This window comes from Falco rusticolus, chromosome 11 (assembly GCF_015220075.1).
Source record: "Falco rusticolus isolate bFalRus1 chromosome 11, bFalRus1.pri, whole genome shotgun sequence".
Taxonomy (NCBI): Eukaryota; Metazoa; Chordata; class Aves; order Falconiformes; family Falconidae; genus Falco; species Falco rusticolus.
The window spans coordinates 28,016,661-28,043,541 of record NC_051197.1 but is presented as its reverse complement, the minus strand read 5'-3'; the positions used below and the strand labels follow the sequence as shown (position 1 = coordinate 28,043,541).

At 43.1% G+C, this 26,881-nt stretch overlaps 1 protein-coding gene across 6 annotated transcripts; it reads right to left on the bottom strand.

Moving 5' to 3' along the window:
- Positions 1-793: 793 nt before the first annotated feature.
- Positions 794-26,693, bottom strand: KLHL20 (kelch like family member 20). 6 transcript variants are annotated; one of them, XM_037403588.1, is made up of 14 exons: positions 26,573-26,693; positions 25,788-25,917; positions 24,595-24,655; positions 16,635-17,208; positions 12,126-12,284; positions 10,870-10,964; positions 9,538-9,653; positions 8,989-9,172; positions 7,705-7,848; positions 7,358-7,491; positions 6,525-6,733; positions 4,805-4,911; positions 2,621-2,701; positions 794-1,896 (listed from the first exon to the last, which is right to left on the bottom strand). In XM_037403588.1, the coding sequence occupies exons 3-14, from the start codon at positions 24,615-24,617 to the stop codon at positions 1,887-1,889; spliced, it is 1,836 nt and encodes a 611-aa protein (XP_037259485.1). In that variant the 5' UTR covers positions 24,618-24,655; positions 25,788-25,917; positions 26,573-26,693; the 3' UTR covers positions 794-1,886. The 6 variants fall into 6 exon arrangements, with proteins under 6 accessions (XP_037259485.1, XP_037259484.1, XP_037259482.1 ...); XM_037403587.1 differs by lacking the exon at positions 25,788-25,917 and adding an exon at positions 25,455-25,527; XM_037403585.1 differs by lacking the exon at positions 25,788-25,917.
- Between the last annotated feature and the right edge of the window lie 188 nt (positions 26,694-26,881).

The window sequence follows — 26,881 nt, the reverse complement described above, 5'->3', positions numbered from 1 at the left end:
TGCTTTTAATAATCTATTTCCAGAATTAGCCAAAGAAACATGTTTAAAATGGATCATTTTTGCATATAAAGATTGCAGTTTGTAAAGTGATAACTCTTACCCTGGTAGAGGCAGCTAAGCAATCTTCTGAAGGTCGTGACAGCTCAGCAGCTATTTAAACTATCACTTCTGGTGCTTTAGCAAACTTTGTCTAAGATGTTTCATAAAAGGAAACTATCTCGATTCAGAGGAATGCTGGGTAAAGCAGGAGTAAAGGTCTGACATAACTGGCACCTGCATTTGATTTGAAAACAGGTTTAGAAGCAAGCCATGGGTGTAACAATCCTAATGCTCAGCTTGTTCCAACAAATTTGCATAAATAATCTCTAAATTCTGTATAGCCTCTTTTAACCTCTTTGCTGCCCTAAGATGACAGAATATTAGCATGTGGAACTCCAGTGCAGTATGTATATAAACTGCAGCTGTACTCAGCTTTCAAGAGCAATGCTTTCCAATGCCCATGGGTGTTGCTGGAACAAAAAGCTACTTTTTATTTTTTACATGCTTATCTACAAATTGAGGTATGGCCCTCTGATAACTGCAGCTAAGTGAACAGAACTGGATTTAACCAGGTAGTGCAGCTGCTTTCTTCCAGAAAAAGCTGGTGCTGAATGATGTGCTTCCAACCAACTGAGGCTAAGACTAAACAGCAGAATTTTACTTGGACTGGTAGCTGAAAAAAAACCAGCATCTGTGTACACACAAGCCATACAAAAGCATAGTCCACTGCTTTCACCCGAAGGAACAAACCAAGAACAGCATAGAAGAAATTTATTAAGATAGCACTATTTATACAAGTTACTCATGCTAGAAAAAAGCATAAATGATACATGTAAACATTTGTTTACAGAATACTTGTTTTCCTTGTAAAGGTGCAAATGATCTTCATATGTAAACACAAGAATACCGACCTTTAGGGGAAAAGGGGCTTTTAAAAAAGTTTTAATGACCCATTTATTACTGTAGTGTAATTTTTTACTATGTTCAAGCACATTAAAATCTGAGTTACATGAATCAAACTATGAAGTTAAAGAACTTAAGATGTCAGCACTGCCTTTTTAGTCTCAAGAATTCACAGTCCTCTTACTCTTTTAAAATCCAATTTAGTAAGGTCCAAAGTTACATCAGGTGCAAAAGGTCATTCTTTCATACTAGATATAGAAATTACAGTACAAACATATCAGAACCTTTAAGTCTAGAGTTCCTCTTTCTTCTCCCCCCACCCCTGGGTGCCTCCACTGTCATTACAGTTACACACAGTGCCAGTAAATGGTCCCTCCCCTCCAAACTCTCATCAGCTCATACCTTTCCCTGCTCTAAAGAAACACAGGCAAAGTGCATAAAAATGACTAAAAGGGAGGGTACCATCTCATCATGGTCAGTGTTTTACAACAGGAATTCTAAAGACACAGTAAGAGGCAGGAGGGCTGCTAAGACGATGCCGGTCTAAGCTTTTTTTCTGCAGGAGCTGACTGCAGGTCTGCCATTCTGGCAAGAACCTGAGAAGTGAGTGTTGACCTAGGCTAGTCAGAATTCACAGATGATACCTGCATCCCAGCTTCAGACAAGAACCAACATCTAGCAGGTAACGCGAGTAAAATGTTTATTACAAGTAAGCAACAACTAGTTGTTTCTAGGTTCATATACAGGGGAGGGGAGAGACAAAAGAGGAACTTTTGTACCATACACTGTACAGTAAAAAGGCATCATTTGAAATCCTTTTCACTCTCACCCTTTTTGGGCACTTCACTGATTCAGTCGATAGATGAGAGTTCCAGTTCTACTTCTTGCCTCCAGCAAGACTGAAAAGATACTCAGGGCACCCATCCTCATAGCTCTCCTGTACTCTAAGAGACCCTAAAACATACCACAAGGGTTGGAACCACAATAGCTGGCAGGACATAGCCCTGCCCCAACCACCAACTCGCCAAAACTCAAAATCACACACGCACACATATATATATATAAAATACATATATATATATGCACACTATATAAAAAGTTGGAATTATCGCTGTGAGCGATACAAAGAAAATACATGATACAAATTAAATGAAAAAATAAATATACTCTGTGCACAGAAAAGCTTCTGTGCAAAGGTGGCACCTTGCAGGTCAAGTACTTTTTTGAAGCTCTCTGTAAATAAGGCAAAAGCAATGTTTTTGTATCACTTTCCTCTTTCACCCATCACACAGCTGCTCACACAGCAGGAGGGAAAGCAGGAAACCCTCCTCCTTGCCAGACTCTCAGTATAGCATGTACTATCTACATCAGCATTGTTTATGCTACAGTAACTTTTACAGTTTGGTTTATTAAAAAATGTAGACTATTTAGAAAAAATACGGACATAAGCAACCCTTCTACTTTTGTCCAGTGGTTCCCTGGAGTCTGACAACATGGTCTCCCATTGGGCACACTGACAGAAGTCATTTTTATAATTCCATAGAAAGAGTTACCGGCAAAGAGTTACATTGGATCTAGACCGTGCATACTAGAGCTGCAAAGAGGTCCAGTGTCAACAAGTCTCTTCAGTTTTTCTAGGAATGAGAACCAAGGGGTCTCCCTCCCTCTTGATGCTTACCATATATGAGATTCACAGTGTGTCATTTTGATAACACCTACTCCTCCTCCCAGCCGCCGATAGTTCATCCCGCCATACAACCTGCAAAGACAAGGTTTCAGTGGTCACACTGGTTTGGCTTCTTCTTCACGGAGCTACCATGGGAAAGACTGAACCAGCCCTTGTGAGCAGAGTTACACCTTTGTTAACCTCTGGTTAAAGCAGACCATGACAACTAAGAAGTCAGAAGCATGTAAGATGACTGCTGCTCAAGGTGAACAGCTGTATTTGCTCATGCCTTTCTCTCTCAGAAGAGAAACTACTTCTCATTTTGACACTGCAGTTTTCTGTTACCTGAGTAAACACCTGCCTGGTAATATGCAAGATAGAAAGTAACTTTGTCTGGTTACAGTAAGGACAGTAACCCTGTCTGGCAATAAGCAAGATAGAGAGTAACTTTGTAGGCTGCAGCTGACCTTGGGCCACGTTTTGGGTAACACATGAGCAGGAATAGGTTTGCTAGTCAACTAATTTCTTTTATCTTTCTAATACCCTAAATGCAGCTGATCCAACCAAGATAAAACAACATCCCAAGCACCATCTGTTTCTCCAAAATATGTTACTGAAACGGTGCCTGCATTTCATATGGAAATCTGATCCCTGTAGACTCCAACATCCTACTCACTTCAGCTGCATATTCCCCTCTGTGCCACTGAAGTCTGCTGGCAGAAACAGGAGAAGCAAGTTCTTCAAACAACTCCTACCAATGCAAGTTATTAAACCCCAACTGCATCGGAAGCATTTCTCAGGCTACACAAATTAAAAAAAGTATCCTTCACAGAGCAAGAAGTTCAGCAAACAAAAGAAAGAGAAGGCCACAGATGTTGATGAGCTATATTGAATTCAGTGGGAGAAAAACTCCACAACATTAATACTTTGAATAACCTCCTAAACTTCCGTGAATGCTAGCCCAGGCAGTAACTCCTACGTCTAGACATCTTATTACTGTTACTATCATTGAGAGTAGCTGAAACCATTCAGCTAAGGAATATGAAATACGTATTATTCTCTACTTAACTGGTTTTCTCAGCAGTTCAAAAGGCACTGTCCATAGCTCAACAAGCAAGGGGAAACTCCTCTACTGCTCCTTGACAGCTTATCTCAGCAGGACAGGGTTAATCTGCTAGTACTACTAGACTGGAAGGAATAAGGACATTAATTTCTTTCTATTCCCCACCCCTGCCAGATGACTAAAGCAGTAGGAATACACACAGAAGCTTGAAATTTTATACTAATTACGTTTGGAACAAATACACAAGCAATTGCTTTCAGGTGTAGTTATTTTTCCTATTTCTTTTCTGCTCAGTACGTATTTTTGATCAGCAATTTAATATTATTTCTCTCTGTTTGTAAACCAGATTAAGTTCCTCTAATTGCTGTCTTGCAGATTTAAAGGGGAAGAACATCATATGCTTGAAGTGTTCTGCCTCAGCTCCTCCAAAAAGATTTGGAAATCAGAGCCTCAGCCTGAAAACAAAAATGAGTAGGCAGAATTCTACATCATTACTGTGAGCTCCTTCTGCTAAGGACAAGCTTAGTCCTATTGGGAAGCAGAAGACTCCAGCCCAAAATAAACAGAAGGGCCATATCTCACTCAATGTGGTTCATTTTTGTTATATTAAAAGCAGCACTTAAAAACAAACCGGGTTTTGGTATGACCCTCTGCTTGCCACCCAACAAGCCTGCCAAATAATTTATTTCCTCTGGGTCTCCATAACTGATCTATACACCATTTTCCTACTTGTTAAAGATGCAATGAAACTTTATCCTCTAAATGTCAGTTAAATCTGTCAGGATACGAGGATGGGGTAACTATGGAAAACTCACTCCCATTTTACTTAAAATGGAGTCAGTAGCTGGAATTCAACCAGAAATCTGCAAGAAAATGTTTCTCAACTGCCACAGTCACAGACACGGGAATGCCGCAGGTAAGTGGCATATTGGGACATTCATCAAAATGTGATTCTCTTTCATACACTTCCATGCAAGCCAACAAGCCACAACGTGAACATTATGCTGGCTACCACACCCCAGTTCTTCACCACGGTGTACATCCCATTTCTAATCTGGCTGGGACAGCTCCAGCTGGGTGGCCGCAGCTCCAGCTGAAGACTGCTATTTGATTGCTTCACAAACTTAAGTTACCTCCATGTGTTAGCATCTGGATCAAACACCTCAATAGTCTTCAAGTACGTCGTGCCATCAAAACCCCCCACTGCCATCAGCTGTCCATTCACCACAGCAAGGCCAACCTGCAAAACGACCATCACAGATAGCAGCTATTTAGCTGAGATGTTCTGAAAAGAAGGATTAACATGAAAACATTAATAAAAAGATTTAATAACCATGTTTGGTGAAAGGCAATCTGCAGAAGAGGTTTTTGGTTGGGGGAAAAGGACAAATAAAACAGCTTAAAAAATAACAAAACATATTTATCTCAAAATAGAGAATCTCCTAACAAAAAAAGCAGAAGGTTCCCCTTTATTACCAGCTATAAGAACTAGAATTATTTGAATGATAATAGATACATGAGAACCTAAGCCTTTATCAGCCAAAATTTAGCATATACTGGGCTGAAATTCTTCACCAAGTGCAATAAGCATGCACCAGAATATCTACGAGCCTACAGCCTGGAATGCTTGTTTGAACTAGGAGAACCATATGCAAGCCCCTGGCCTGCTCCTCTCGGGCTGAGGCTCGGACCATCTGTAAGCACCTTGGCCTCCAGCCTTTCTATTTTGTCTTTCTGCCGAAGCACAAAAATCACCGAAATCTCAAACAGTTCTGTCGTTTAGGAAGATCACTTCCAGTGAAAACACCTCACGATGTAACAGAGAAAAGACAACAGCAATGCAATGTAAAGTCATCTTTGCTTTGGCTCTGAGGAAGTTAGAAAGCTCAGGAGGGCTGCAGATACAGATGCATTTGTTTAGCAGTTTCTACAGAAAGCAAATAGAGAACCAGCTCATGAAAAGTCAATGCCTAATCAGTAACTGGAAAGGACCATGTTGGACCGCGTACTATATGCTTTGAGGGCAGCACTCAATATATATTCTCTGCCTCCAAAACTAGTAGTTACTCAAATTATGATTCATACTTGCCTCACCAGACACTGAAATACTACCATACAGACAGAATTAATTCACTCTTTACTATATCCAATGATAAATATTCATAACATTTGCATCTGCCCAAACACGATGACTGCTTAAAACACTATGTTAATCTTTTGTTCACAAGTCTAGAGAAAGCACAAGATTAACAGTCGATGAGAACATGCTGTCACTCCCCATACTCACAGAATTCAGTGAAGAGAGGCAACATACAAAGTGAAAGCCCAGAAAAGCTGTTCCCACACACATCTGAAGGCAATTAAAAGACTATGCTGGAAGTTTGTATCTAAACACAAGCTTGCCCAGTTTCCTAGCTCTTTCTTCTGGGCAAGTATGTTCACCTCCTAATTCATCCAAAGAGACTCAGGTACTAATTTTAATAGCGTTCTCTAATAGCATCTCATACCAAGTACAGTTACGTCACCAAGTAAAGAACTAAAGAACTCCGGTGTTTCAGGCCTAAGTAGTTGACTCCATGTAAGGGACGAAAACTATTAAAAAAAGACCCTCAAATTGACTCCATTTTCCAGTCCTCGGGCATAACGAACAGCTGTCTATGGCATGACATGACCACCACTTCATTCCCCGAGTCTTGCTAAAGAGCTTTGACTTTTTGCAAACCTTTCCCCTCACCAAAGAGAGGTGAAGGTACAGAGAAAGCAAGAGAAAAACCTCACAAGATGACACTCTACCCTATGCTCTCACCACGTGGTTACATACAGTAACAGACGAGCAAACCAAGCAAAACTCACTCCACTCCGGCGCGATGTCATGGCCACAACAGGAGACCACTGGTTGGTTCGAGGGTTGTATCTCTCAGCACTACTGAGCTCTGTTGTATCATCTCTGCCTCCCACAGCATATATCATGTCTTGGTACACTGCACAGCCCAGGTGCTTCCTCCTTGTCCCCATGGGTGCAATTGTGTGCCAGCGGTTCTCCTGGGGATTGTAGCGTTCCACTGCAGAAGAAATGACACATCTTTGAACAACAGGGCTGGCTTGCAGTGGGGGTTAGCATTTTTGAACCTGCATCCAAAGCATTGCTCAGTCTGTAAAGATGCTGTAACTTCCACACACCAAAATACAATGAACCAGTTTGTTCTTTCACTCTAATGCTTTTCTTCTATAGAAAGCTTGCTGTTATCTTTCCTGTCTGCAGGCCCACACAGTCAGTCACATTTAGCATCCTCATTCAAGAGGGAGCTGGCAAAGCTACAAACTGACCTGCATTACCATCTTGCAGGACTTTTACCTTTGGCATCTTCCTTCCTACAGCAGAAAAGGGCTACTGCAGGGAAAAAAAAAGGATGTGCTTGCAACTGTTATGCAAATTATCAAAGTATTGTATTCAGGACACTCTGCCAAATGCAGCATCAAGAAAAAAAAAAAAAAACACACGACACACCACCACATAATAGGAGCTCACAAGCCCGCAGAGTGAATTACTCTGGCAAAAATCATATTTAAAGAAGGAAATCACCACAAACTGATCACTAATGTATTTCACAGCCATTGGCTGACACTAAGGGCAAATAAGGCCATGAGAAGTACTGACTGCAATTAAGGCACAGCAAAAGGCATACCCGTATTGAGAGGAGAAGTTCCATCAGAGCCTCCCACAGCATAGAGGAAGCCCCCTAGCACAGCTACTGCAACTCCCAGGCGCCTGGTGCTCATAGAAGCCACTCGAGTCCATTTGTTTTCTTTGGGATCATACCTGTCAAAAGAATAAACACCAAAGCTTAGTGAAGTGTAAGCATCTTCACAAAGGGGCAGGAAGACTGACCTTATTCTCTCGAAACAAAACTCCCTGTAAGATCTACGCAGAACTTACCTCCTCTCCAGCTCATCTGCATCAACTGCACCTTCTAAGAGACCCTCTTCTTCTTGTGCCCCACTTTTTTTTTTTCTTCCCCTACATTAAAATTACCTTTCCACAATGTTGAGACAAGAGACACCATCCTGGCCACCCACAGCATAAAGGTAGCCTCCAAGAACTGCTACTCCAACACTGGTCCTGCAGGTGCTGGTGGGGGCCACATCACTGCTCCACTGGTTTGTCTTTGGATCATACCTAGAAAAAACACACCAAACAGCACAAATTACTTGTCTAGGTATGCTTCGGACTCTCCCATGCTTGGGAACTACTAAAGCAGTGAAACTTGTCTATCTTGAGCTTAAACTGCAACACAGCCGTTTGTAAGTTGAATAAAACCCCTGAAGTGATTGAATGCATCCAATACACATTCCAGGCACGTTCAAACTGCAGCTTGAGATGATTCAAACTGAAGATGAAAGGTTCAGCTTCATAAGAAAGCAGGTTACCAGGGACTGGCTGACATGTGGTAACTTGCATTTACGCAAAAAGCAGCAGACAAGAGCTACCCTGCTCTATGTTCTCTGCAGTTCACACAAGAACTCAGTCAGCACTAGGACCTGCGCTTCCGAGATAAAAAAAATGAAGAAACCAAATGGACTTGGGAATCCAGAGACAAGGAAATATGGTGCATAGCACAAAAGTGCAGGACACAGGAGATGTAAGGCTAGGGTCATGATCTGGGAAGCCAGGAGTATGCACGGAGAAGAAGGGAAGAAGGGGAGGCTCGGGGTGAAAGGAGGTATTTGAGTCACGCGGCTTTTAGGCATAGGGATTGCCATATGCAGCTCCCAGAAACAGGAAGCTTGGTAAAGCTTGTTTGACTTCAGTCTTTCACAGGTCTAGAACTGACCTATTTTCCTTCTTCTGTATAAATGCCAAGGTTCCCTAATTCTCTGGTTACCACTCCACAATAAAATTCCAGGATCTTTCCCTAAACATTTAAGAAATGCTTACTGTAACCTCACCTTCCTCAACAACGCTAAAACAAACCAGCAATTGTAAAGAAGGTTAACCAGGATCATCACTCCTCCCATCAATTACACCCAGACCCATCTCTTATATATGCCTCCCCTATATCAAAAGCTGTCTTGTCTCATTAAGCTGGGGACATGATGACACAAGCTGTTACACATGAAGTGCTAGTTCAGCAGTAAACCAACACAATATTGAAGGGGTATGCAAGGAAGGAGGAGATGTAGGTAAAGTGTAAAGGAAATTTCAGGGTTTCAGCAAAATAAGAACATAGCTGGCAAGATGGACTCATTTTTAAGAGGCTGCACCCAGGTTTAAACATTCAGAGTTAACATTTTGCATATTGGCCTTACGGAGACCTACCTTTCTACACTGTTAAGATAAGAAGAACCATCATGGCCTCCCACAGCATAGAGGAGATCATCCAGAACACTGACTCCAACACCACAGCGTCTTTTGCTCATGGATGCCACCATTCGCCACTCATTGGTTTGAGGGTCATAGCGCTCGACACTGGAAATTGCATCCCCGCTACACCAGCCCCCCACTGCAGGAACCAAACACAAGGAATAGCATCATGATAACGCACTGAGTTCACATACTGTACGTGCGCCTGGTACAAAGAACCCCTCCAGACTTTGTCAGCCTTAACCCAGTAGCCCCATCTCAGAGATACTCTTTCTGAGGGTTATAATCAGAAGACAGAATGTGATATTCAAGAGCATTAATGTAAGTCTGGAGTACTGTGGCATTCATAGCACCGAAGAAGTCATACAAGTTCACTCAAACCTCCTAATATTAATGTACAGGTGACTTCAGAAACATGTTGTGAAGACTGGCCTTACGGGAACGCTACCACCAGAAAACCCAGACTTGAGTCTCCTGACCTACGCCAACAGGAACTATATGTACCTGCAAAGAGCACTTCTCCACAGCGGATGGGTTTGCGCGGTCTAGTTCTTGGTCCCTGCATCAGTGGCCGCTCTTGGGGCAACAGCAGATAGTTTTTAGCTTCATCCACTAGATCCCTGTGCAAGACAAGAAAATATTAATCCCCAAAGTCCACCTGATACCAGTCTCAGGAGAAGGTAGGAACCAACACTGATGGCAAGAGCAGCCAGCACAGCACTAGTCACGCACTTCAGGTATTCACAAATCACGTAAGTGCATGAATAGCTCTAGTTAAAACATACACTGTCACCTAAATACTCATCAGTTGTTTATAAGTCATTTACACAGTGACAGCAGCAGACCAATATCAGTATTTAGCCAAAGTTAATAATAGATACTGCTTGCTATAAAGTCTGACAAAAAAAGCCACTATGACAAGATTTGTCAGGCTTAGTGTGCAGAAAAGAAAAACCCAGTCTGCCTCAAGCTAGAACTTAATGATCAGTTGTTTTGTCTAGGAACAAAACGGGAGTTGAAAAGCACACAAATACATAATACACACACATGACCGATAGATGGAGATAGTACCCTTCTGATGAATATTTTCTCCATCAGCTCTGGCCAGCTCACACTGTCCATCCTCATGACTTGCCACCTGGACTAATCCTAATATTCCAAACCCTTGAATAAAAAAAAAAAAAAAAAAAAAAAAAAAAAAAAGAGTCCTCCTTCCCTCTACAAGTGTGGAATTCCTGCAGTATGAATGCTTATTCAGGAAGGGAACAGTTTAGTCTATCCCCTGAATTTTTTTACATTAAGCACAACAAGAAGAATTGCGTGCTTTCTAAATGATACAGAACTCCATAGAACAAGAAAGGTGAGACTCGTACTGTAAGAGGAGGAAATTAGTTTCCCTGCACTATCATTGTGGGAAACAGCAGGCTAATCCCAGAGTCCAATTCAGTTACTAAAATGCACACTTTTTACATACAAAAACTACTTTAAGTCCTAATGAGATCAGGAATGCCAAGCAAGTGGTAAGCTGTAATGAAAGGCCATGACCAGAGAAGCAAAAAGTAGTGAAATGGAAAACAATACACAAAGGTATTTTACCAACAGACAAACAGCGCTCTCAGTTTGCTATTTCACTGAAAACTTGAAAAAACAAAAGCATCTTGGGCACTACCGACTATTACGCAAACACAAAACACTTTCTTGCATCTCTTCTCCTCCCAGTTGCAGAAGAGGAAATTGTGCGATACCACCCATTTACCACTAACAGATCAGCACAGTTTTAGAGAACAGATGCAAATACAATGAAATCCAATTCTGTAAATCAGCGAGGAGATTTACCGGCATTCCTCATCACTCTTAATAAGCGGATCAGAACCCACTGTACCCACAAGAAACTTGGGACTCAGCAGCGGTAGACGGACATGCTGCAGGACCTAAAACACAAAACAGAACGTACGCTGTCAACTACAATATACCCACACAGAGATGCAAGAGGTCAAACAGAAAAGAATAGTAGCTAACAAATTTGGATTAGAAGTTAATAATTCCTCTGACAAACATACACAGTCATTTACACATCCAAACCCTGGCATTTTAGTTGAATGCAGCTCATCTTGCAGCACCTTTGTCTTTTCAATATACCAACTTAAACACCCAGCAGCAAATCAGTCTTTGAAAAGGGACAATCCCTGGACCTTTTAACAGCTGAAACCAAGGTCACACGTGAAAACCTTTATAGAATTTCAGAAGTCAGTATATCTGCCTGAAAAACTTATTGAGTTAGAAGTTTTATCAACCCTTTAGCTCTCAAACACGAGTGGTATTGTGCATTAAATGAACAGTAACAAACAACATGCCATTCACAAGAGTTTAGAATTTAGAGGCGCAAGCAGGTATAGACAACAGGGCCTAAAAAGGCAAACAGTTACACAAGCATTAAGAGCTACCTTGAGAACAGCAGTTTTTTCTGGCATGGTTTGTTTATTTGAAACCATTTTCAAAAGCTTTCCACTAAATAAAGTTGCATTTAATGTCTATTGCCAAAGCAGAAACACTGAGGCAGACAGACTCTTTTGATCAGAAAGCCTGAGACTTCAGAGGCTTTCCAGCTGACAGCTTTGTCAGAATGGGTACTTCTCTGTGAAATGGCTTGGCTTAGATGAAGCATCATATTTCAACAAAACCATTCTGACAAGCTCGAGTATAAGATCATGAGGGCTGAGGCATAAATCAAACAGCAGAGCTTAAAGATAAAGTGCAAACAAAGACAAGCTTTTTCTTATCCACTATGTTTTTTATACGATACTCAAAGCAACGCAGGCAGGTTTGTCTAGAGAGGCTACTGGAGTGATCTAGTTTGGCAAGTCCTACCTGGAAACAATTCAACAAAGCCCCTGTTGAAGGCTCTAGACAGTGCACCTTCCAGCCTAGGGGAAGGGAAAGCACAAGCCACCTAACACAGGTGGAAGTCGGAGAGAATTAATGTGGCTTTGCATGCATTCAGAACTGTGACACTGCTGGGGCACCACTGTACCAGCCCTCTTTACTCTGCCCCTGGATAAAGCAATCTTGAATGTTACTGTGCTCAAGATTACCTGTGGCAGCTGGGGTCTTCTTTCCTGAATGCTGTATTTCACCCAGGCCATCACTGCATTGAACACTTGCTCTTCACTGCGAACATTTAGCTCATCACTGGATATAATGTCTATGAGCTGATTGGCGGGAAGCAGCATGAACTCTTCACTCTCCATTACCTGGTTAAATGGAAAGGGGAAAAAAAAAAAAAAAAAAAGGAAAGTGAGAACAGTGGCCAAAGCACCAGAGCCATTCACCACTCCACCACAACTCTGAAGGGGATACAATCCACTTGAATTAGAGTCTAATGGACTAATCCAGTGAAGTGCCAAATACCCATCAGTTTCAACATCAATACGTGAAGGGTTTTGCTGCACAGAGCAGAATACAGTCCCTTAGCAACACAACAAATTACACTTTTAGATGGGGATGCAACTGAAAGGGAATTTTACACAAAGTTTTTTGGTAGGACACTTTTAAAGGGTTAAGCCACAGAACACACTGATCAGGTTCCAAAATTTAGGAAAAACAAAGCCCTTTAAAATCAGTCTCCTTGTTTGCTGTGTTTAATATATAAATTAGAAATAAAAATGTTGCATAGCTGATTATTCCGATACCGCTTTTCAGTCACGTATTTGAGAGGCTCTATTCAGAAGAAATCCAAAACAGAACACAAAAATAAGAGTCTCAGAAACAAGTTACCAGAGGCATTGTAGAGAACATGGAAAGTCTTCCCGAATGCTGATTTGTGGCAGAACAGAAAATACTTCAGGAGAAGAAGATGGACTAATTTGATCCTGCCTCTTTGATTTGCTCTAAATATGTACATAGAGTATGCCCAAGTCCAGATGCACTTAAGAGGGAATCAGAGCCTCCCAGGGCCCTAAGGACTGATCTCTTGTGAAATTCAAGCCACTGACAATGTGCAAACATGTTAATTCCTTCAGTACCCAAGAAAGGGACAGAGTTTCTCAGGAGGCTTCAGCTGCCATTGGAGGACTGCTCATGCAACACACCAGAGCACACATCAGTCCGTCTGCGACTGCCTTGAGAGGTTACAGCTCACAGACAACCATGTCTTCTGAAGAGATACCAGGTAGATGCGAAAGATGCAAGAGTCAAAATAAGAGAACTGCAGAAATCGTTTGATCAATAACTGCCAGCTTGGCTTCCCTACAAGCATTCCCAGCCTGTAGCCTGTAATCTCCAAGAGGTTCAGTGACAGAAAATAACTGAACACTGGTTTGTCCTTATCGTTTGCAACCACGTTAGAATTCCATGCCTTATTTCATGAGTTGCCGCATAAATTACAGTACATTCTTTAACACTATCATCTCAACAGCAGTCAGCTGTGCAGTCCTTTTAATTACCTACAGAAATCGCTTAAGAGCACTGAACGAATATAGAAAAATCGCCAAGTTACTGACAACAGGAAATATTGTTAAAAAAGAACACAACAGGCAATGAGATCAGATACCAGAATTTGTTCTTGGATCCTGTGGGCTCTTAGGGACAGCAAGAGCCACAACAAGGTTAGCCCACACGCTTCTTCAGCCATAAGATTAAGACCAGGGCTGGCCATTAAAGAACTTTATCAGCATTTTTCCACAGTCTCCCTCTCCTCTACATAGACTACCTTATGCCTAAACTTTACCCTGACAGTTTGCAAATGCAGCCTCAGACTCTGCAAACAGAGGCTCTGGAAATTTATGACTTAAAGATGACCATCCACACTCTCCCTTCCACCCCAGAAAACCCAGCTGCATCGATGGCCTCACAAAACTCAAATGTAATGGAAGCACTTCTGCAAACCAAGTTATTACTACTATGCAGCTTGTTAGTTTACATAGTAAAACAGTAATTATTTAAAATGCTTTGGCTTATTTTGGCTTAATCAGGACACTAATAATTACCTGACTAATATTAATGGTCTATTTGACTGACTTGCTTACTAAGCAAGAATTGGATGGGCTTCATTTCCTCTACAGCATTCATGTGCATTACTGCTTTTACAAACAGACAGAAGAAATGTCAGAGTATACAATATGGAGTGCAATTTTTGTCTGTTAACACAAAGCACATGTTGTTCATCCTTAAGTATATTTTCTCCTTTCACGGAGACGTCAGAGACCAAACAAAAAATGTGAAGGCTGTTCTTGCACAGCAGAGTTGTTAATAGAACCATTTCACATTGCATGCACAAGCTTCACTAGGGGTTTTAGGCAACAAATTAAATTGAGGGGAATGGAAAACTTGAAAAACATTTTACCAACAAGTTAATGATGTAATGCAGCAATACACATAAAAATTAATAGAACTAGAGGTTAGGACAGCAGAGGACATGAAGCAATTCAAACTGCATTCAAAGTAACTGCATGGGTTGGCCTGATGCCTAGTGCTTAATATTTTACATTGTCATTCAGGAAATTCCCATCTCACGTTTCTTTTTGCCAGCTTGGAGGAACGATGACCACACAGCCTCTGCAGAAGGCGGCACATTTTTTAATCAGTTCTCAGCCTCCACAGCGGAGGATGATAAAGTAGCCAAGCCACTGGCTTCCATCAGGGATTACCAATGCACTCCCCAGATGGAAAATAATGACAGAACAGAATACAATCCCAGCAAGCAGCACCACTAAGATTGTCTGCAGAGAAACAGTGGAAGCAAAAGAAGTGGTCGTTAAGGATGAAGAGCTGCAAAACTCCTAGGGCACTAAAGACATCAAAACCTACCCAAACCAAAGAAATAGTGTTCTAATCTAAGCAATTGTTTTCCAGAGGCCATGATTCAGTTAAGTCAGTTCCAATTTGTATCATCTTTGAGGATAAGTGTGTTTTCGAGTCCAAAACTTTTGTCTTTATGTGCTTTAAACAGGGATAAGGAAGACAAAAAGCTATCTTCAAGGGACTCCAAAAGAAAAGCACTTCATAGCAAGCAGCTTTTAACAGCCAGCTGCATGTATTAATGCCAAAATATTTTAAAACAAAATTGTTATGCTATTAAGAAGTTATTTAGAAGCTTGTAAGCATGCCCTACTCATGTAATAACAAGAGCACAAGTTCTAACCATTAAAACGACCAAGCACTGAAAATAAACGACCATCTGGTTACCATCCTGCTCCCCAAAAAAATGCAGAAGAGAAGAAATGCAGAGCAAGCACAGAACACATGAAACGGCCAGCTAAAATGTTGGGCTTTGGGAAATCACCAAGTTCTACAAAAAACAAGCTCTCGTCTTAAACAGCAAATTCTATTTTCTGGTCTTTATGGTTAGGAAAGATGTATTTAATTGCAACTTTTAGAGTAAACTAATGTCATGTGTCTACAGTTAGATACCAAGTGCTGTCTTCAATGTGTCCAACAGCCAAGTTCAATTGTGTTTGCTTCTGCTCATATTTTTCTTAAGTACTACCTGGCTGAAATAAATACAATTCCAATCTGTGTCCTGCAGGGGAAAAAAAAGTTGGCAAGCTGCAATCAATCACAGCACCTAAATACTGCACTTACTTCCCTGGGAAAGCTAAATTAGCATCAGGAGTCAATACTGCAGTTACTCCTTTTGGAAAGGATCTACCAGTGAAGAAGGTAGAAAGAGGAGATTTCTCTGTAGCAGGCCACCTGTTCCAGGGATGGAAAAGTGCAGTTTCTGGAAGAGGCAAGCGACAAATCTCTCTGGCAGAGGAACAGACCTTCATGCAGAGGGCACTCCTAGAGAGTAGCTGCTTCCAAAACATACGCAAATTCTTGCCCTTCCAACCAGGGCTCAGGAAAGACACCACTTAAAACGGTCTGGCTCCTTTCTGCATCTGGGTATAGTAGTTAAGGCCCACTCTTCTCAGACTATTGCTCACAGAATCCTTATTTATTATGCTGATCCCTCCTTGAACCAGTTGCTGGCATTTTTTTCCCCCAAAAAATCATCTAGGGAGAATTAACAAAGGAAGAAAGACTAATTTATAAAGGTCAGCTACAAAATTACACATTTGAATGGCTTTCAAACAACTTCTGCTGAGTAACAGATGCAAAACCCTAGCCCTGCTACAGCAAGGGAGTTGAAGACTCCCCTGAGACAAATGTATGCTCCCCACACGCCCGTTTTTCCCATCCCTAAACTCAACATCAATTTTTTTGGTTCTATTGATGTATTATCCTTACTTTTAACACCTGCCTTCCCTCTGATCATGCAGAACATTTGTGAAAGGGGAGTGGAACATCATACCATTGTGCAGCCACATCAGATTCAATGCCAAACTCCAGCTACACCCGAGACCTTGCCTTCCACATAGCACTTGCCACACAACTTCAAGAGAAGAAATGCCATAGATTACATACAAACCACCAGTACAACAGAGTCCTACACGTATCTCTTCTCTCTTTCTTCCCCACCTAATGGCTAACACCCATGTCTATCAGGGCACACAGCAGCTGTAAAGGCAGGATTTGGAAAGAAGCACAAAACGGGAGCTGCTCGAGGCTCTTACAGGACACATTCACGCATTTTACACCATGACTCCAGCACACCAACTTACCTCCTGGAAGTTATGCTGTGTGAACTTGTCAGCAATCCTCAGCAGTTCACGGCACGAGTGAGTGTCAGCAAAAGCTCGGATGCCCAGGCAATTGGAAGGGTCCAACTGTCTCTTAAGGAACTCACAGCAGGCCTCCTGGATCTCAGCCAGCTGGAGAAGGCAAGCAGCTGGCAACAAGGTCTGCACATTTCCCTCTTCTACAGTAATCTGAGAAGTGTATGCAAAGTCAATCAGCAGTTCCATGGCCCTTTCATCGATGTCTCTGATCACTACTTCTGTCTGTCGAGACTCTGCCAGCTCCCCGGTGAACATGGCTCGGAAGTAAGGGCTGCAGGCTGACAGAATCACCCTGTGGGCGTAGATCTTCTTCGCACCGACTACTAGCACCACATCACACAACTCCCGGTGCTTCCGGAGAAGATTGATGACTTCCAAAGTTTGTCGAGGGTGCTTGTCGGAGATGTAGGGCATGCGAGCAGGCTGCGGCACCCCTTCTGGCAGTTTGTTAGGATCTCCGAGTGTGCAACGGCTGGTCACATCCATTCCGGTCTCTCCTGGTCGACTACTGGTACACCTGCAGTGGAGGAAGTAGTAAGACAGGACCATCATCGACTAATCTACCAGGAACTGTCAGCCAAAGCTCTACAGCTCGCACCGATCAGGAGCACAAAACCAGCAGTGCCTGTAGCTCCGCACTGGAACGTGGAAATAAGCACATGATCACGTGAAAGAGGAATCTGTCTCTAACCAAAGCTTACCTAGAAGTAAACAAATGCCAATTTGCAACAGACTTATATTTAAAGCTATTTTTATATGCTTTCTATGACACACTGCTGTAATATCCAATTTCACATACATATTTATTAACCGAACCTCATAATAACCTTGTGTGGTGAGATTATCCCCATTTCACAGAGAGTGACTCAAGGCAGAGAAGATTAGACAAGCTGCCCACTGTCACTTGAGTTTTCTTTGACAGAGCTAGAGATGGATTTCCACTGCAAAGAATTCCAGCTGTATGATTTAACCAGGCTTCTCTGTTCTTCTACCTACATTTTTGATAGGGTCACTCATCACTGCGCTATCTGAATACACTAAACTGTCACACAGACTACAGTAACTTCAAATGGCCTGCAGCCTACTATGAGTATCTAGAAAATCCATTTAATCATCACCTCTTCAGTTATTTTTGAATTATAGAAGCTTCTGACTCAACCCACCTTCCCTGACATGTTCCAAAAGGTTAATCTTTCCCAAGAATGGCAGACTAAGAACTGCAGAAGGGAATCAGGATTATCAGACCAACCAGGAAAAAGTCAAAATAATCTAAATATCCACACGTATCAGTCTACCAAAACAGGACGAAAATAAAGTCAAGATGGTAACTTTAGAGATGAGGAATAACTTAAGAATATATAAACTCAAGTTTCTGGCACAGAGTAGGAAAAACATACTGTCCTCCCAGCTCCACACACAATGTTCTAGCTATCTGATGTCCTCCTTTACGAAAGTTTGGGTACCTTTCCTTTATCCCTCGCAGCCCTGAGCAGATGTCAGCTCTGCCACAGCTTAAGTGCAATCACTATCTGCACGGCAACATGACAACGCTGACAGATCACACTTTGCACCATGTATGCTACCAACTCAAGAGAAGGGGAATGCAGTATTGCCCTGAGCCCTTTTGCAGTTCTGCAGAGATGAACCAAGATGACACATCTCATATCTCACTTTGCAGAGATGTCTGCCTACACCCCAGGATTCACTACCTCATTGTGACTGAAATCAGTGCTAAACAAGAATTAAACCCATCTCTATTTTCAGCAATCAGACTAACTAAGCAGATCAGTGCACATGTAACAGAGATGTCATTTTGCATGTTCCAAGCATATGTGAATTTCTGCCACGTACCATAGCCAAATTATTAAAAAAGATGCATCAGCACCAGTGACATATCAATTACTATGAAAATAAAGACAATAAAAGAAACTACTGCCTCTTCCCACTTCAAAGGAAAACTATCACTTACAGCAACTAAAGCATACTGAGCAAAACACCAGAATACCGATGGTTATGAATTACCCAGCGAGTACACTGGCTGTTGGAGATACACTGAAAGACCTGATACATGCTGTCCATTACCAGCTTCTCTGGTACACTGGCATTTGTGAGCTGTCACTACCTCACCTTGTTCACATTAAGAGTTAAAAAGAAATTTAGCTTCACTTTGATACTGCTCAAAGTATTTTGTAACATGCTTGAAGGAGAGAATTAAAAAAACAACTCACATCTTTTCCCTGTGGTTAGAAAGTGCATTTGACATAATAATGAGGGGAAACCAGTCTCTTTGCAGCAGTTCAAATTATTCACTTGCATCTTAACCTGTTTTCCCATTCCCCCCACACCCTCTCCTTGATCATAATATTCAGATGTTTCAGACCATTACCTCTTCCTCATATCTTAGACAGATCCAGCTGGGTCTCCCCCCTGGTTTTGCTACTGGCTCCTGTTCAGCCTCTGCACCTTAAATGCCTTGGTTATTTATTGCTAGTCCATCTTTTTTGCATCCATCACCATACTCCTTTTCTGACAAATCCTTCTGCTGTTATGTTGCCTCTCACTCTCCTCCACCCACTCTTGTTCCTTCCAACCCAAATTCACCTTGTGGGGTTTGACAACCACTTGCAAAGCTCTGCCAAGCTCCTCACCAACAATGCAGCTTAGTTCTTGCAGCAGCATATGCAAACTAAGTTTAATGGTACCCCTACACAAACCCCAAGAAACCTTAGTTAAAGATTAATTTACTTAATTGGCTTACTTTCATAGTCCTTAGCAGCTAAGGCCAAAGGGTAACTTAATCCCTCCACCAAGAGATGGAGAAAGGTGGTGACAAAAATCCCCCTGTAGAGTCTAGCTCTTGCTAAGCAAGCCAAATGGATTTTATTATGCATTAGGGGTTTCAAGCTATGTCAAACTAACCCCTGCGAGGGGGGGGAGCGCCCTATTAAGACACATGCTACTGTAATAATTTTGGACAGTTTGTCTTGACCAGGCTGTCAGTCAAAGCATCGAAGCACAGAACAGGCATTCTTCATATAAAACCCCATTTCACATAACTACAGATAACAGACGGCTTATGTCCAGGACAGGTCCTCTTTTTGGAAAGCAGAACCCTGCTGCTACACCTTTAAGGCTTTCCTCAAAGCAACCCCCATGAACAACAGCCCTAAAGCAGATCTCAAAGAGCTTTTTAGACTGGCAGAGATGCCAAGTACAAAAAGGTTAAGACTGAGGCTATGCTGCCACAAGAAATACAGTGTATCTTCTCGATGCCACCACCAAGACTCTTTGCTGACACAGAGCAATGGGGTGGACCATCTTACGCCACACGATCAGTTGGCCAGACTCAGGCAGTAGCCCTCATCTTTCCTAGCCAGGACAGACAGGATTTTCCTACTCAAATGAGGCTGCTGAATATGTCCTTAAATTAACCAACTAAAAAGGAGTCTGATTAGTAAGAACTGAGGCATTCCTGCATTGTTCCCATCAGCATTCATCTGCGTGCCTGCATTGTATCAAACATCCTTCCTCCAGGATATAAAGTGCTGGTTAATGATTAAAGAAAATTGAATGAATGGAAAAAAGAGCAATAATCAAATTAGCACTCCTGATTCATCCATAACTTACCTCTGGGTGATGCAGAAGCTAGTGATCAATGGGCCTGGGAATCTCCATACCAGATCAAACCAGATGCGTGATGTTAAGCACTGTGGGTTGCTGCTATACACAGGCACAGGAGTGTGAATTAAAAGGACACCATCTGATGGCATGTGTCTCCACGAGGATAATAATTTAACTGCATTATGTGTGCATTATGCATATATATGCATAGAGAATGAAATGATGAGTCAGTAGCTTAGAGGTGTGAAAGACAGAAGGCAGCACTTGATTCTCACATGGCAGGCTAGCTGCCTCCCCCACCCACCCACAAGCACAAAACTAAGAGCTGCTCCTGAATACTCAGGGTGATTAAGAAGGGCTGAGGATCAGAGAGGAAATGTGTATGCAAGGATAAAAGATTCACACCCAGCTATGCAGATATTCTGGGATTAGCTTCCATCAAAATGCAGGGCTGGGGAAATCAGCAAATACAATGGGATTAAGAAAGGGCTGACAAAGGATCGGTTTTTGTAGCACGCAGCTGAAAAGTACAAATGGGAACACAGGCAGTCTGCAACACTAAGCTAAATAAATAGGCCGCTCTGCCTCCATTTTATTCAGCTATGCCATTTCCCAAAACTTTATTCATTAACACAGGCACCCGAGACATCCATCCTTAGAGCTTATAGCAGCTTCTTCCAAAGTTCAAGAACACATGTAATAAGACATATCTAAGAAAAATTCTCTCCAATACTGTCATAGAGCTACTTAACTATCAAGTCAGTGGTCTGCATTTTTTTTTGTTTAAAATAATGTATGTTTTAGCATAAGATTACCAGCAAGCCTTAACGCGGCTCAGCAAAAAACAACAGACTGCCCTAAGGCCTGTGAAACAGAACAAGTCTCAAGACTGAAAACATTGACTGAAATCCAAAATCATACACTGCTGTAGTAGCAACAGACTTCAGTAGCAAATGAAAATATCAATACAAACCAGTAGTGATTTCTGTCAATGCCTCGCTTTGAATTTAACACATACTTTCTTTGTGTATTTCCTATACTCGCTATAGAACAGCTAGAACAAAGATCTTTGATTTGACCCAGCCAAAGGCAGCATCTTTGGCAACAGAAGTGACACCACCACCGCCATCAGCTAAGTAAACTGAAATGCTTTATTGTGGCAATCAATACTCCAGAAATTAGTTAGCTAAACATCCAATTATTAGTAAAAATACCACAGATTCCTTTTGTTACCTAGCCAGCAAGTCTCAGGTATATGTTCTCAATGAGGTTGAATTATGCAACCAAGCAGATAAATTTGACTGCAATACTATTTTACATTAATCAAAAGGAGAACAGCAAGGACCTGGTGTCTATGTCCCTATTTACATTTAGTTTAATATTCACTGACCGAGCCCAGAAGAGTTTCACCAAGAATGAGGATGTCCATACTCTGAAAGATGAGGTCGTTATTGGTGCCTCCCAAAACCTTCCTAAGCCTTTTGCAGTTTGTCTTGGGTAAGAGCTACAGCCAACGAATTAGTTAACTTCCCGAGTGCACACGAGGTCCCCAGGTGCACTGTCCGGATGGAAGCCTCTCCCCCTCAGCAGGGGCTAGCTGCTTGTGCTCGAGCCAGCCCTTACACAGCACTGCCGTAACCTGGGATCGGGCTGCCAGGAAGAGCTGAGAGAGCCCCCCCCACTTTGCCTGGGAGCTGCTCAAGCCCTCGTGCCCAGTCTGAGAAACGGTGAAGGTACATCCGCACTTGACCATGTACCCTGCTGACACTGACCCGCTGACCTGGCTTCCTGGCTTGACCTCAGCCACTCCTCATCACTACAGATCTGCCTGACGAGTACTGAACTCCTGACTGACCCTGGTCATCAGATCTGCTCTGTCCTCCTTGCTCAGGTACTGTGGGACTATGCCCTTCACTGGAAAGATCCCCTCTGCCTTGCTCGTACCTTCAGCAAAACAACGTTCTTTTGCTGCTCTCTGACAGTGGGAAAGAATACCCTGCCCCAGCTATCACTTCATTTCTCATGCAAGACAAATCCTGTTTGAACATCACTGCATTTTCTCTATTATAATCTTGACAGGAATAGCTGCAATTCCTTTTCTGTTCAAATTGTACTTCCCATCCTCTGAATGCTGTACACATTCGATATCAACTCGCCATGTTTACTAATACAGTAGTGACCAAGTCTCACACCTCTCTTCTTGCAATATCCAACAGGACTCTCGCGTGTGATGTTAAATGGCTGCAGAGCCCTGAATAAAAGGATAGAAGGAAGTGCTCTGCTCTGCCATCTGCTTAGCTGGACTTCACAGGAAGATCTGTGAGCCTGAAATCCAATCAGGAACCTTTCATCCTTTACTGCTGAGACACACAGTAGAATAAAACCCAGAAATTTTAACAATCCACACAGAGACCCTTAAAACATGCAAGCATATTCAAGAACTGAAGCCCACAGCTCATGACAGAGCTGTGCTTGTCAGGCTAGACTGCAGCAATATAATACGTCCAGGCACAGAGATCAGCTGAAAGGTTAGTCCAAAAGTAAAGTCATGTAAGTACGTCAAATGCGTTATCCATGCTCTACCTTGGCTTGCCAGAGAGGGAGGGAAGACAAAAGGTACTGAAAGGTCTGGTCTGCATCCATTACCCAAATAAAATTAAAAAAACAAACAAAAAAAACAAAAAACCCAAAAAAACCTCACCCTCAAGTGCCAGGATCAGCACCACAATAGAAAACCTCTACTTCTTTAGCCCCGTGCTGTTGCCCACCACTAAAACTGCCCAGTCTCAGTGGCAAGGCAGAACTTGCGACAGCAAGGTCCAAGACCACAAACCCAGAAAAGACATACGAGCTTCAACACTTTAATTCTCTGACTCAATGGGACATGCAGAGAACAGCAGACACAAAAATAAATTTAGAACCTCAATTTTTCCATTAGGAACATGAAAAAGTAGAGAGAAAACAAGGACACAAGCCATGCTAGTTACCAATTTTATGTAATTCTAGAAAAACATTTTGATAAATGGAATACAACATAAGAACCTGAAAAGCTGCGGTTTGACATTGGTTAAATCTTAACCAGTCTCCATTGTAGAAGACTAAGATGGAAGACTGCTCGTCTGCTAATTAATCCTTCTTGGAGGAAAAGGAACTCACCCTAAGTGTCACATACAGCCCCCCATTGTCTAAACCACATTTTTTATCTTTGCAAAAATATTGAACATAGCCTCAGTGATGCCCATATCACGTCCCAGGGTTTACTCATCAGCTCTTTTCTTGTTGCGCTTCAGGGGTTCATTTAATTAAACAACATAGCGTCACTCTTCAAGGGTTTAAACAACTATTTATTTCTTACTTCCTTACACAGAACCCAGGCTAATGGTTTCTGCAAATGCTGTAGCTAAAAACACTCTACATATTCACCTATGATTAAAATTCCTCACCTTCCTACATGACTGTTTACAGAATTATCGGTAATAAAGTTTCCCTACTTTCAACATCCTAAAGAGTGTAGACAGACTAAGCAATTTGCATGAGTTCTCTTTACTTCAGTTTAAGAGGTGCAGAACTTCAGGAAACTTTGCTTCCACACAGCCTGTATCACATACAGGAATATATCTCCTGTTAGGTTTTACCACAGGATTGCCATTGGATAGTGAAAAGCAATTAGCAGACAATCCTGTTTGCCAACCTGTCATCCTGCTGATTTACTGTGACATTTTTTTCTCTATATAACAGATAATGTTTCTGACACGACCACAGCAAGAACTCCCCTGAATTAGAACTTCAGCTGCATCTTCAGCTCATTAGAACTGAGGCAGCTGGCAGCTGTAATTGGAAAAGGAAATCTCCTTTTCACCCAAGACCTCACCCCACCAACGGGACTAAACTCCTTTAGTTAAGGGAAAAATAAAGCCCTTAGAAATCAAGTTTAAATGTATTCCCAAGCAGTTTATTTCACACTATTTGAAGACCTAAGTAATTAAATACTGAATTTTAAATATGATAGTAAATGGGGGAAGTAGGGAGTGGGGATGCAGAATTAGGAAGCATACAGAAGACAAGTTTTCATAACAGCATATTCATTTAAAGACACCTGATCTTGTAAATATTGAAAACTAAGTATGTTTAAGTAAGGACTAAAGATGAATACTTTATATTCTAATTCTCCTAGTCAAGCCTTTAAAAGCAAACAACATTTTATGGTCTAGGCACTTATAAAACCAACTCACATGATTTATCGTATTTGGATAACAGAAGGACAATCGTTTTCACATCTTACCTGCGCATTGGCTTTCCGTCCATGCACCGTGAAGAGAAATCTTCACCCTATGCTTCAAGACCTGATTGAAAAGAAAAAAGGAAAAAAAAAAAAAAAAAAAAAGATGAAATTTGGAAGCAAGAGAACCTTCTTTCCTCTCTTTGGTCTAGCTCTAGGACAACAAAACTGACCACATCCATTCATTAATATGCCTTCAAGCTCTTATCCAGCTATAAAACTAACAGCCTACATTAATGATGTCTGAATTGCAGAGAATAAAGCAGAAGAAAATATAATCAACATTAAAAGTAATTTCACCACAGCTGCATAATGATTCTTTAGGCAAATGAAACACATACAATAAAGTCAGTAAACTGTCTGCCTCTCTGAAACCTTAAAATTATTGTACCAAAGGAAAATAATACCTCAAATATCAGTGTGCTCACTCTCACTCCTTGCTCCGAGGCAGGATATCTCTCTCATACATCTACCAGAGATTTAAGGCAGGCTGGCATCTAATGAACAGCACAGCACTGCTCAACAGCCACACTGCAGGGCCAGAATTTGATACAAGATAAAAATTGTGCCTGGAAGTTGAAGACAACTATGTACCCCAGAGGTAAGCGTGATGCTAATAATGGTACTACATCTGCAGAGATTAATGATGCTGCCTGATGCTCACTACACTTCCATTCCAAACATCTGTCTTCTGAGAGGAGTAACAGTTGCAAACTGCACAGGCCTTCCACATTCAACCACTAACTTCTAACTCCAGTGCAGATTTACCCTTGTTATAAGGGCATCACTCATCCCAATTTCATTTTTAATAACTATTCAATTAGGAATAAAATTAATTCAATCATTAAAGCAATACACCTAACTTTTTGTCATGGATGAAAAGAACAGAAGGGAGAAGGGTGTTCTGCTTCCGTATTGATAGTCACAGCCTTTTTCCTATTCAGAAATGGAGTGAGAAATGCAAAAGCAATGAAACTCTAGGAAAAGCAATGACAGAATGAGACTGAGTTAACTCTTAAAATAAACCGAAGTAGCATTTAACACAGGAAATCTTAAATTTAGCACGAATAAAATCATTTTTGGAAGACCAAGATTGTCAGATTGGAGCCCTGCGCCCAGAAATAACAAAATATTTTTGGCGTAACAAATTAAACCACAAGACGGCTCTAGCTTTACGTGGCTACGCCGAGCAGCACCTTATTTTCTACGCAGCACTCTCCAGCTGCACCATCAAAGGCACACAGACGGAGCAGCCCGCCAGGTAAGGAGGAATAAGCTCAGGCTCGCTGCCTGCCACAGCTGCAGATCACTCGGGTTCCGATTTTCCTGCAAACGAAGCCAATTCCTGGCGGCCCGGGCACCGCGCACCGACGCGGAGCCGCTCTGGGGCTGCCCGGCCCCCGCCCGCCCCACCGGCGGCTCCAGCGGGCACGAACACGCCGAACCCCCCCCGAGCCCCGGCCCGTGCCGGGAAGAGGGGACCACGCTATTATCGGAGCCCCGGTTACATCAGGTTTAATCCCCTTAAAACCCACGTGAAAAGTCGGGGACGGGGCGGGGAAACCAAAACCACTTTGCGCCCGGATCCTCCACGTAGAGCCCTCGGCGGGCAGCAAGTGGCGGAGAGCGGGGCTGTCCCAGCAACACGGCCCCGGCCGCCCCGCAGGGACAAGCGGCCGCTCCGCAGCTCCCGCGGCCCCCCCGCGCCCCCTCCCTCTCTCCGCACAGCCCGCAGCGGGCAGGGCCGCGGGCCCCCGGCCGGCCGGAGGGGAGCCCAGCCGGGCTTAGGCGCCGGGACCGCCCCCCAGGCCGCCGCCCCGGCCCCGCAGGCGCCAGGCCGCGCTACCCGCCGCCGCACACGCGGCCGCCGGCCCTGCCCCACCAACGCCGCCGTCCCGCGGGTGTGCAGCGCGCCCCGGCCCGCACCGCCGGGGGACACGGGCACCCCCGAGGCGCGGAGAACCCCGCCGCGCTCACTCACGCCGGGCGCGGGGTCCACCGCCGAGCCGCGGTTCCGGAGCCAAGCTGAGATGAGCCGAGCCCACCCCGCCGGGCCCTCCTCAGCCGCAGGAAGCGCCCCGGCCCCGCCAGCCGCCAACCGCGCCGGGCCCGCCCCTTCCGCCCCCGCCCCCGCGGCACCGGCCGCCCCACCGGCACCGGCGGGGCCTGCGTGGCCCGCCCCACCACGGCCCCGGCCCCCTCAGCTGGGCGGGACGGGCGGCCGGAGAACGGGGCCCCGTCAGGCGACGGTGGCGGCAGCGTGGCCGAGCGCTCCCAGGCTATGAGCAGC

Bases quoted from the DNA above. Each gene is read 5' to 3' on its own strand.
- KLHL20 (XM_037403584.1), bottom strand. From the start codon at position 17,243: ATGATGGTCCTGTCTTACTACTTCCTCCACTGCAGGTGTACCAGTAGT. The intron at 10,965-12,125 runs GTAATCTTGAGC...TTTGTGTTTTAG, and splicing joins GAAGACCCCAGCTGCCACAG to GTCCTGCAGCATGTCCGTCT. The intron at 7,492-7,704 runs GTAATTTTAATG...TTCTTTTGACAG, and splicing joins TGTCTCAACATTGTGGAAAG to GTATGATCCCAAAGAAAACA.